The sequence below is a fragment of the Oreochromis aureus genome, linkage group 3 (genome assembly GCF_013358895.1).
Source record: "Oreochromis aureus strain Israel breed Guangdong linkage group 3, ZZ_aureus, whole genome shotgun sequence".
NCBI lineage: Eukaryota > Metazoa > Chordata > Actinopteri > Cichliformes > Cichlidae > Oreochromis > Oreochromis aureus.
Window position 1 is genome coordinate 68,007,702 of NC_052944.1, and position 12,839 is coordinate 68,020,540.

Below are 12,839 nucleotides of genomic sequence, written 5' to 3' on the forward strand. Positions count from 1 at the left end.
TAATTGTCCCAGTTCACCCGAGCATTCATTGCTGCTTACCAGATGTTTACTTCAAGACAAACTGGTTGTCATCTACTTCACTAGGATGAGATTGGATGATGTTCCTGTTTTTTAGGCATCAGAAGAGTAATAACAAGAACAATTAATCCGACTGCAGAAAATCCCAGAGATATCAGCAGTCCATTCTGTCAGAGACTGTATCCAGCCTCTTCCTTCTTCCCTCCATCTCCGAATCTTTCTGTCTGACCTGCAGGTGAGAAACAGGTGTGAGGTGTCAGCTGTCAGGTAGGTGATGAGTGAAGAACAGAACAGAATCCATTTCCTCTTCAAACTGCTGTCAGACATTATCTACTGCACTCTGATCACAGCTCTACTTACTCACCTAGTAGTCAAATTCAAATTCAAATTTTTATTTGTCACATACACAGTCATACACAGTATGATATGCAGTGAAATGCTTACACAACTGCTCGTGACCTAAAGAAGAAAAAAGAAAGACTATGAATAGGATAGGAAATAAATATGAAAATTGGAATTAAAAGGGTACAGTTGACTAGGAAGGAATAAGATAAAATATAAAAATTAAGTTAAAAATGAAATAACTGTACAACAACAAATTAGAATGAAGTGTAAATTTAACTGGGAAAGAATAAGATAAAATATATAAATTAAAGTTGAAAATAAAATAACTGTACAACAAAATACACAATACACAAATACACAATATAGAAATATATAAGAATGTATGAAGAAATATAGAATAATAACAGCAGCTGTACAAGTATTAAATGGAAATGAAGAAATATAATGTCCAAGGTTGTGCAATCCACGTTTGTAAGTGACTTGTGCAGTGCAAATATGCTTAAAGTGATTAAGTGATGAAGTGATTCGATTAGATGACCACGCATCTAATCGAATTAGTGTAAACAATGTCCAGAATGTCCAGTGTGTGTAAAAACCATATGTGTGGGTCTGTTCTATGTGGTGTGATTGTGATTGAGAGACCGTATCGCCTGCGGGAAGAAGCTCCTCCTCAGTCTCTCTGTGTTGGTCTTCAGGGAGCGGAATCGCTTTCCTGACCTCAACAGAGAGAACAGTCCGTTGTTGGGATGGCTGAGGTCCTTCACGATCTTCCTGGCCTTGGTCCAGCACCGCCTGCTGTAGATTGAGTGCAAGTCAGGGAGCTCGGAGCGGATGGTGCGCTCAGCTGATCGCACAACCCTCTGTAGAGCTCGTCTATCCTGCATGGTGCTGTTCCCGAACCAGGTTGAGATGTTTCCCATCAGGATGGTCTCTATGGTGCACGAGTAAAAGTTCCTGAGCACCTTGGAGGGCAGCTGGAAGTCTCTCAAGCGTCTGAGGTGGTAGAGACGCTGTCGGGCCTTTTTCACCACGGTGTTGATGTGACAGGACCATGACAGGTCCTGTGTGATGTGAACTCCAAGGTATTTGAAGCTGTCCACTCTCTCCACTGGGCACTCGTTGATGACAGGGGTCCGGTAGTTCCTCTCCTGCTTAGTGCTGAAGTCCACTATCAACTCCTTTGTCTTACTGACATTTAGAAGGAGGTTGTTCCTCTGGCACCAGTTCTCCAGATTCCTAATCTCCTTCAGGAAGGCCGTCTCGTTGTTGTCAGAGATCAGGCCCACCACGACGGTGTCGTCAGCAAACTTGATGATGGTGGTGGAGTTGGTAGTGGCCACACAGTCATATGTGTACAAAGAGTACAGCAGGGGGCTCAGAACACACTCCTGGGGGGCTCCAGTGCTGAGAGTGATGGAGGCTGAGACATGTGCGATCGGGGCGATCGTGGCTCAAGAGTTGGGAGTTCGCCTTGTAATCGGAAGGTTGCCGGTTCGAGCCCCGGCTTGGACAGTCTCGGTCGTTGTGTCCTTGGGCAAGACACTTCACCCGTTGCCTACTGGTGGTGGTCAGAGGGCCCGGTGGCGCCAGTGTCCGGCAGCCTCGCCTCTGTCAGTGCGCCCCAGGGTGGCTGTGGCTACAACGTAGCTTGCCATCACCAGTGTGTGAATGTGTGTGTGAATGGGTGAATGACTGGATGTGTAAAGCGCTTTGGGGTCCTTAGGGACTAGTAAAGCGCTATATAAATACAGACCATTTACCATGTCCACCCATCGTTACTGCCTGTGGTCTGCCAGTTAGGAAGTTGGAGATCCACTGACACATAGATGAGCTGAGTCCCAGGTGCTCCAGTTTGGTGGTGAGTGTGGAGGGAATTATGGTATTAAATGCAGAGCTGTAGTCGATGAAGAGCATTTTAACATAATTCCCCCTTCTAGAGTCCAAGTGAGTAAGTGATGTGTGGAGGAGATGAGAGATGGCATCGTCTGTGGAACGATTTGGACGGTAAGCGAACTGTAGTGGGTCCAGTGTGTCTGGTAGTGAAGAAATGATGAAGTCTCTGACCAGGCGTTCAAAGCACTTCATCACTACTGAGGTGAGGGCTACAGGGCGATAGTCATTGAGAGAAGCAGGGTGGGGTTTCTTCGGGACAGGAACAATGATGGACTCCTTGAAGCATGTGGGGATCACTGACTGAGATAAAGAGATGTTGAACATCTCAGTGAACACAGGTGCTAGCTGGTATGCGCAGTCTCTGAGGATACGACCTGAGATGCCGTCTGGTCCTGCTGCTTTCCTGGTGTTCACTCTCTTGAAGGCTCTCCTCACGTCATGCTCGGAGATGATGAGCGCGTTTCCGGTATTGGCAGTATCTTCCTGTCTGCAGCCGTTAGCGCTGCTAGCACTAGCATCGTTAGCGTCTTTAGCTGCAGCCTCAAAGCGAGCATAGAAAGTGTTCAGCTCGCCTGCCAGAGTCAGGTCGGTGTTCGTCATACCGGTTGTTGGTGCTTTATAGTCCGTTATTGTCCTTAATCCCCGCCACAGGCTCCTAGAGTCGCTCTGTTGGAGTTGTGACTCTAGTTTCCTCCCGTAGCGCTGCTTCGCCTCTTTCACCGCCTTCCGCACGTTATATGACGCGGCTTTGTACGGGTCCATGTCCCCCGTCGCGAGTCCCGTGTTGTAGGCAGCGGTGCGGGATCTCAGAGCGTCGCGGATGGTTTTATCCACCCACGGCTTCTGGTTGGGAAACGTTGTGATAGTCTTTGTCTCCACGGTATCATCCGCTAGTTTCCCGATGAATCCCACAACCACTTCCGTAAACACGTTGACGTCATCATCGGAGCTGTTTCTGAACATGTCCCAGTCTGCGTCGTCGAGGGTGTCCTGTAAGGTGGCCACCGATTGGTCCGTCCAGCGCGTGACCTTCCTCTGAACCGGAACTTCCTGTTTCAGCCTTTGTTTGTATTTTGGCATTAGGAAGATGGCGACATGATCGGATTTGCCAAACGGAGGGCGAGATTGTGCCTTGTAGCCGTCCTTGACCGTAGTGTAGCAGTGGTCCAGTGTCCTTTCACCCCTGGTGGGGCAGGTGATATGTTGATGAAAGTTCGGCGCTGCGCGTTTGAGGTTGGCACTATTAAAGTCCTCCGTCACAATAAGCGCGGCGTCCCGGTGTTGTGTCTGGTGCTGGGTGAGTGCCTCATGCAGCTCGCAAAAGGCGGTGTCCATGTCTGCTTGTGGTGGAATATAAACGGCACTTATAATGACCGATGTAAACTCTCGAGGTAGATAAAAAGGACGACACATGATGGACAGTAGTTCCAGATTTGGTGTGCAGGAGCGTGTGAGAGGAACAACATTCGTGCTGTTGCACCAATTGTTGTTCACCATTAAACACACGCCGCCTCCCCTTGACTTCCCCGAGTCCCGTGTCTTGTCCATGCGGTGAACCGAGAAGAACTCGGCCGGCTGGATGGCATGGTCCGGCACCGCTGGGTTCAGCCATGTCTCGGTGAAGCAGAGGAGATTGCAGTCCCGAATGTCTCTCTGGAACTTTATCCTGGCCCTGAGGTCATCAAGCTTGTTCTCCAGTGACTGGACGTTGGCGAGCAGGATGCTAGGCAGAGGTGTGCGGTGTGCACGGGCTCTCAGCCTGTTCCTGACGCCGGCTCGTTTCCCTCGAGGCCGCCGCTTCGCGTCGCGTCCTTTGTTCTCCCTTAAGATCTCACTCGGCCAGCTCGGATCCGGGATTAAAAACTTCTAATTGTGAGTACATTGTATACCAATAGAAACAAGAGTGTCACTGTCATACCTAATGTACCCAATGGTGATGATTTTGTCGATTTAAAAACGCTGAAAACTAACTTAAAAAACAAAAACAAAGAAAAGGTGGTCGGAGCAGTCGTGACGGCAGCCGACCTCACCGGCGCCATCTTAGTCTAACCTTCAGCCTGATTTCATGCTTGATCTCAGAGGTTTCTTGCCTACTGTCTCCTGTGTCTTCCACAACGATACAACACTCGTAGGTTCCAGTGTCATTAATGGTGGTGTTGCTCAGGATGATGGACATATCCATATTTTTCATCTGTGGATCTCTCAGCTTCACTCAATCCTTAAAAATTGGATCCTGGAAGTTTTTATGTGGGAGATCATCTCGGTAGAACAAGACGATAGCAGATCATGTCTTTTCCATGCCAGCAGGATGAGTTTGGCATTTTCTGGACCCTGACACTCCAGCTCAATATTCCTGTAAGGCTCCACATCTATCTCTTGTAGACCTAAACAAAAGATCAGATTATGTTAAGTTATTTGTGATTTACACTTTTTTTCTAGTCAAAAGCAAATCAGACGAAGCATGAGCTCATGAGGAAAATCCACAATATTGTATTGTGGTGTGAAAAACTAAGTACACTGCCTTCATGGGAATTCTGAGGATGCATGTAAGTACCAGTCATGTGCTGTTAGTTAAATGGACTTCATTAACCAATAGATTTTGGCAGTTTGCTGTTTTTTGGCGTGTCTGTTAACACAATGTCACAATCTTCCCCAGCAAATTCACCCAAAGTTCAGACAATGCAAATAGGAGTGAACCAAACTTTGTCCACAATAATGTGAGTGACTGATGACTTCATACAGAAAAGGATAACTTAACTTATTGCAGCTAAAGGCAGTTCACCAAGCTACTGAAACATTTTTACATGACTACAAAGAGGCCTGTGAAAACTCAATTTTTACACATTTTTAAACCTGCACAGTTTGAAATTGCACATTTCAACCCCCATTTCTCAAAAGACTTTAGTCTGTATTAGATCTTCTTTACAATCTGCTACACAGAGAGACTTTCTACAAGAATGAAGCACACAGGACTGATATCATCCTTGTACCCTGCTGAGTAAGTATTTATTTTTCTCTTTTTCGTTTAAGTTAAGAAATAATATCATTGTTGTATTTGTGTTAAAGGGCTATATAATCAGCCTGATACCAGCTATTTCAAAATACCTTGCTTACCTCAGTTAATTCACATAGTAATGCTTAATGCTACTTTAATGTTTCTAAACTTTCCTTTGAAACTGCCATCGACTCAAATGACTGCTCGGGATGATTTTCAGTTATAACTATATTACCTTATGTAACGTCAGTGGAGAGGGAATTGCTATTGTTTCACTGTCTCTGGCTGTTTCTGAACTGAAGCTGAGTCAGTTTCCTTTTTAAAATTTGATAGATTTAGTGTCACATGTGCCACTGGCTCACTGCCTGTCCAGCTGCTGAACCATGTTAGCTGTGCTCTGCTCGTCTCTCTTTTAAAATGACTTCGTTTTAGCTGAATTCCTTCAGTTTCTTGTTTAATACAAATCCTTCAGGCAATTCAGTCATGACATTAACCACTTTAAACTTTGAACTGCAAAGAAAATCATTCCCAGGCTTGTTATCACCCATCCAGCCATTGGCAGGAATTTGAAGAGGAAAAACAACACAAGCAACATGCTGACTCATCTATGCATGTTAGAAAAGGTTAAAGGTTTGAGTGGTTTGGCTGTCTACTCTAGTAGAAAGTGTACTCAGCTTTTCTTTCTTTATTGTTTTCTTTTTTTATGATTTGAACAACACACAAAAAAATTAATTGTATGAAATAATATTTACAAACCAAATGTCATTTACACACATGGACACAGTTTCAAACATGACCCACTTGTCATACTGATGTTTATTTGGTTAAAAAGAGACTTTTAAAAAAAAACACTTACCTGCAGACTGCAGTGTGTTCCAATGCAAAATCATAAACAAAAACACGACTTTGACAGAATTCCTCTCACACACTCTAAGGAGTGTCTGTAGTCTGAACGAAACAGAGAAGTTTTAGTGAACAGCTCTGAGAATATGGGGGGAGGGAAGTAGGGTGAGAGTAAGTCTTGTAATTCAAGAAAATTCTGCTTAGAAAAAGAGGGGAAAAGAGAAATGAAAAGCTATGAAAGCTACGTGTATGTCTCTTGCACCTAAACAGAAGAGCAAAAGCAGGAAGGAAGAGGGCTTTGCTATTTGAGTACCACAAAAAATAAGACCAAGAATGGCTTATGAGGAGACTCTACAGTATAACGTGGTGTTGGGGTTCCTTTTATCTGCACGATGCACAGAAACACCAGCTGGAGTCCTGTTAAAAAGTCCCCTCTTAATGCTTCCATAGGAAACTAAGTGTCACTGCAGGGTGCGCCGTTGTGTTTAAGGAATGGATCCAAGTGCAGACCATATAATATAGTAAACAGGAACAAACTCATAACTAAGAATAAATAGAATGAACTAGACTTTAAACTCAAGTCAACCTGATAATAATACAAGAACTTAACATCCTTTCAATATACCTAAGAAATCAAAGATATATAAAAATCAACTCAAAATGCTGGGTCACAGATCCCAGCCCCTGACACCAAGAGGGTGAGAGGCAGCCAAATAAGATCAGTCTCTGTTTAATATGTTAAATATTAAAGATCAGGAAATGAATTCAAGTCACTGGTCCTAAAGTTGGATCTACAAACCAATGTATTAGGGCTGTGCGATATGACCAAAATCTCATATCCCGATATAAGAATTCTATCGTCCCAATAACGATATAAATCGCAAAAATGTAACATTTTCTGTAAATTCTGTGAATCTCGGGCAGCTCGTCTTGTGGGAAGTGCTTCCAGCTGCGCGTCATGTAGCTGGAGTGAGTGTTTTAACCGATGCATGAAACGATACATTTTTAGACATAAGTTGTAACGGCCGCCGTTTTCTTTGTGAGTATTTATTACACAGCGTGCTTCAGGGAAAAGTCTGTTCTAACGTTTTAGTCTAAGGTTTATTTTTTAACACCTGGCGGCTCCTTTTTACTTCTCATCCGTAAATAATCTGCTCTTTCACGTGATTCAGTTTATTTTGAAAAGTCTCAACAGGATCTTGAGCTTTATTGTGAAAGGTTTATGTGGAACATAAACAAGCGGACACGCGATGCTGTTACCGTCGTTGTTGCTAACGACAACGCATAAAAACAGGGGCTTGTCTGTCCGTAGTGCGGTTATATAAAATATAAGAGAAAGAGAGAACTTTAAGAAATTAATATAGCCACTACAGTGACCATCAAAACGATGAAAAAATATTGCCGTAAACAGTTTATTTTGCGACACCACGAAACAAACGATAGCGTAAAATTAAACGATAGACGTTTTTATATCGTCATCCGATATATATCGTTATATCGAACAGCCCTACAATGTATCATGGGATTCACTTAATTTTCACAGACCTTCAAAGATGCCTGGAAGGTTTTTACAGTTTCATATCTCACATTTCATCCCTGAGTTTGTACCTTATTTTCTTGCTCACTGTCCTTTACAAAGACACACCCTCTGCACAAATGAAGCATGCAGATGTTAACCTCGTAACCTGCTTCTAGCCTTAAAGTGTTTTCAGCCTGTTTGGTGTTGAAGCACGTCAAAGGTCAAACGAGATCACCAGGGCACACCACAATAACTATGATAATAATTATGGTATTTTGGTTGAGAAGGATGAATAGCAGTATGTAGCAACACATTTATTGTGTGTGCAATGAAAGGAAATGTGATAGACATTTTCAGTTGTTCCTTTGATGTTATCATATAAGTAACAACATCCAGGCTGTTCAGCTTTCAATGCTTTGTCACTTTGTATTTTAATGTCTTATTTCATCAGTCTGAAACTTCCTCCTGCTCATGTTCAGTTCAACCAGTCTGTTCAGACAATATTCTAGAAATAAAAAAAGATCTTACACAGAAATATCATTGCTGGCGAAACAGTTAGTAGAATAAAAGCGACACTAACAACATGCTGATCCCTCGACACAAGTTAGAGCGACTTAAACATTTAAGTATTAGATAATTAAAACAGTTGTTTGTCTGTGAAGGTTCTCAGTCATCCAGGTCATCGTAGTCAAAGGAGTTTGCAAAGAAAAGCGTCTGGACTTCTTTAAGTTGCTTGAAGACGTTACAAAATGTTGCAAAACTCCTAAACACAGACTGAACAACATGGTGTATGCTGTACAGTGCAGCGAGGAATGCCCAGACCTCTACATTGGAGAGACCAAACAGCCACTTCACGAGCGCATGGCACAACATAGAAGAGCCACCTCCACAGGACAAGACTCAGCAGTCCATCTGCATCTTAAGGATAAAGGTCACTCTTTCGAGGATGCCAATGTTCACATTTTGGACAGAGAGGACAGATGGTTTGAAAGAGGAGTGAAAGAGGCCATCTATGTCCACTGTGAGCGACCATCTTTGAACAGAGGCGGTGGTTTACGACACCAACTGTCTGCCATCTATAATCCAGTTTTGAGTTCCCTCCCCAGACGCCTTAACGCCCACTCACATCCTGGGCCATCTGACCTCAGGAATTCACATGACAAGGTGGGGCCAGCTTTCACAATGAGCTCACCCGAAACCCTGGCTGATTAGGTCCCACACCCGCTTTCACACCTTGGCGCATGTGATTAGAGGATCACCAGGGGGCCCTTTGTCCCTCCTTGGGGGGATACTCCCACTGCGTTTAAATCTGGGACTCTCGGCCATTTGACCTTAGAACTGAAGAAGCTTCTTGGATGAAAGGTGGAACGTCTTCAAGCAACTTAAAGAAGTCCAGACGCTTTTCCTTGCAAACTCCTTTGACTAAAACAGTTGTTGATTTTTTTTTTACACTGTTTTCTGCTCTTTCAAACCTGGAAGAACTGATTCAAAATACACTGGTATTCAACTAAACTTTAAAGGTTCAGCAATGCAAAATTGAAATAGATGAAGCATGCTGCACTTAAACAAACATAAAATACATTTAATGCTCAGTTTCACTCACATGTAGCGTCACATATCCCAAACAAAAACAAGTTCAAGTTCAAGTTCAAGTTGGCTTTTATTGTCACTTCAGCTATATACAGTTGTACACAGTGAGGCGAAACAGCGTTCCTCCAGGGCCAAGAGGACAAGAGGACTTCAAGAGAATCCATCCATGACAAATGGAGAGTCCGTGGCATGACTGTAGTCTGAACTGAACAGAAAGGTTTCATCAACAACTTTGTCTGTGGGTGGAGGAAAGAGCAGGGGGAATTCTGCTGTTGTAGAGGAAAAAGCTTTGACTGCAGTTGTATGATATTAATCTAAGTGGACATGTATTATAAAGAGTATGGGTTGAGACTAGCATTACAAAACAGCAAAAGAGGGAGACTCTGTTACTTTAACTCAGTTTTTTGAGTTGGTGGTGGTCAGAGGGCCCAGTGGAGCCAGTGTCCGGCAGCCTCGCCTCTGTCAGTGCGCCCCAGGGCAGCTGTGGATACAATGTAGCTTGCCATCACCAGTGTGTGAATGTGTGTGTGAATGGGTGGATGACTGAATGTAGTGTAAAGCGCTTTGGGGTCCTTAGGGACTGAGTGATGCGCTATACAAATACAGGCCATTTATCATTTACCATTTAAAGAAGAGACTGATTATAAAAAAGTATAGCTGATGAATTTTGTTGATGTCTTGAAAACTTCGGAGTCATTTAGCCTCAACTCTGAAACATCTCTGAGAAAGGACTGTGGGAAACACTGAAGAAACATGACCGAGGAAGCTGGTTCTGTTTTGTATCCAGAGTGCAGGAAGTGCTGCAATCTGCTGCACAGCTTCCAACCACAAAACCATCATGGCGACTCAGTATTTTGCTACTGTCTTACAGGGACAGGCCTAAACGGTGATTTAGAGTCAAATGCATTTAATTTTCCCTTCTTATTCACACAATGAATTTTTTGCAGTTATCTTTTCCTAAATACTAACAGAGGAGATTGCTGATTTGTAGCCTGAGCTGAAAATCTTGTTCACTCACCTGCAGATTGGAAAAATCACATCAAAAAACGTGACTTTAAGAGAATTTATCTCTGGAGAGAAGACTGTCTGCAGTCTGAACTAAACAGAGAAGTTTTTTGCGAAGAGCTCTGAGAACCTGGGAGGAGGGAAGGAGGGAGTGAGTAAGTCTTGTAATTTAAAGCACTTCTGCTAAGCAAGAGAGGAGGAAGAGAAAGCAACAGAGATATCACAACTTTTGCACATCTTCCAGATTCATGAAATGTAAATATAAATTCTTGATTATGTAAATACTGGAATAAACCTTTGCTTTGTCCTGTAGGCCTACCTGTTGCCTCGAACAGCCCCCACAGAACACAATAACATCATCTTCCCCAGATAGCAAGACGACATTGAATCTATGTTGATTTTTCATCCGAACCGTCGTATATGGTCGGGGTTGAAATGCCAATGTTGTAACAACGTTGAAATACTGTGGTAAACCGACGGTCTTACTATAGAGACGTTGTAACGATGTTGATTCACCGTTGTTTTTTTGTCATTGATATTTGATCTATTTATAGTCGACCAGGTGACAACAACAACGTCGAGAAAACATCTATTTATAGTTGACGATCATTCGGCTCCGGTCACCATCAAAAACCATCGATTTGTAGTTGAGCATTAAATTGCATTGCAACTGATCGGGTATAAAGTACCAGAGAAAGTAGATTTATTGTTCACTTGTTATCAATGACTTGGTCTAGTTCACCAGCTTTAAAAAATCGTGTCTACGTGCAATTTATGTATAGTTGACCGGGAAATTAAAGCAGCGATCACTTGGACTATTCCGCAGCACTCCTCTGACATTGGTACATCCCCCCAGGTATTCATTGTCTTCTACAGTAGAGCGGGACATTTGATTTACTCTCAGCGGAATTGACCGGAGAAGGCATGAGTTCATGCACTGCACTGGCCTGCACCACGATTAGTATAAGGTAAGAATGAATGATTTTTTTTCCCTACTCGTTATTTCCATGTTTGCATTTGAATAACAGTAAAAAACTCGTTAATGTTGTACATTAACAAGTTTTTTACTGTTATTTACGTTGCTCTCACAAAGGGAGCCCGAAATTGTGTCTACTTCTTACAATCCGGCAACAAATAAATTGCACTGCGAACGAAGTATATCAACAAAGAAAACATTTTCGTTTCATAATTTCTTCGTTATATTCCCTTACAAAGCTAGCTTTAACGCTTCGAGGTTTCCTTTGTTCTTGCCGTCGCCTCGCGCTTGACCCAGACTTTCGCTCTGTAGTTGCTTAGTACTACAAAAAATTCTAAATCTGTGATATATGATTGATAAACGTAAAGTTAACTGTATAAACGTGTTCAATGACTTTGTTACTTTTGATGATTGGAGAGCACTCGCTTCAATTCGCACACGAAAACTTTAGACTCAGTTTGAATGCTCACGCAGCATGCCCACGTGACTGTATGTTGCACGCTCACCTACTTTACGTTGCACGCGTACATGACTTTACGTTTGTGCCTTGAATAATGAATAAGGCTACGTCCACACGTACCAGCGTATTTTTGAAACCGCTGATTTTTCTATGCGTTTGCACCTTTTGTCCACACGTAATGTATGTCTGGCCGTACATTGTGTTTGTATTTCCAGGCACATTTCACGAAGCAGAACGCAGTCTTCAGAGATATCCACGTGAACGCTGTGATACGTCTGACCTTCAGTCCGAAGAAGAAACCCAGACCAGTCTTAAAAGAAAGCACAAGTAAAACCTTTTTATTCACAAACATATCTTTGATTGTTAAGAATTTATGATCTTGTCTTTTATACATATCTGTGGTGCTTGCATACTGCAATATCACCACATAATATAGTCCAAAAAGTGGAAGTTTGTAAACTTTTTAAAAATGCAAAGCCGTTGTGAAAATTACAGGGATTATTTTATATAACCATCATCTTATCATTGCAGTAATTATCATTTCATCAAAGTGTTTATTGAAGTTGCTGGCATTATGTTATAATTTATATTATAGGGGTTATCATAATCAAATATTAACATGTTTATTACAGGTGCAGTTATAACTACTTTAAAATGATTGAGTTAAATATATGTATCATAACTCATATGCTGAGTATATTGTTACAGTACAAAAGTAGCTGAGTAAAGGCCTGAATGTATTCAGCTTCTTGTTGCATTTGAGTTTGCCTAGTTACAGGTGACAGCAGGATGTCCAGCCCATGGTGACCTCAAAGGCCTTAGATCATCACCATATTCTTAAGAGGATGCCAGAAAGAGGAACCTCTATGTTGCAGTTAATTCTTAAAATACATGAATGTTCTGAACATGCAAATAATGTGCTTGTAAACGCATGAGGGGGCGTTACAATACCCCGATGTTATAAAAGCAATCTAGAGTGTATTTTGGGCAGAGATGTACAACTGTTTTGCAGTTTACACCTCTCCACGCTGCGTGTATTCATTAAAATCAATTGTTTGATTGACCTCTTCTGGACCATGATTATTTTACTCTCGTCCTCAATTTCGGACCCGTAACATTTGGTGCATTGGTCAGGGTTGAGTAGAGAGAGTTAGAGGTTGAGACCGAGAGGGTCCGAGGCGCTCGAACGAGCAGA

The 12,839-nt window shown here is 42.5% G+C and overlaps 1 protein-coding gene across 1 annotated transcript; it reads right to left on the minus strand.

Moving 5' to 3' along the window:
* Positions 1-2,031: 2,031 nt before the first annotated feature.
* LOC120437404 lies at positions 2,032-6,574 on the minus strand. The gene is made up of 2 exons (XM_039607967.1): positions 6,108-6,574; positions 2,032-4,640 (listed from the first exon to the last, which is right to left on the minus strand). The coding sequence occupies exon 2, from the start codon at positions 3,802-3,804 to the stop codon at positions 2,101-2,103; it is 1,704 nt and encodes a 567-aa protein (XP_039463901.1). The 5' UTR covers positions 3,805-4,640; positions 6,108-6,574; the 3' UTR covers positions 2,032-2,100.
* Positions 6,575-12,839: the final 6,265 nt, after the last annotated feature.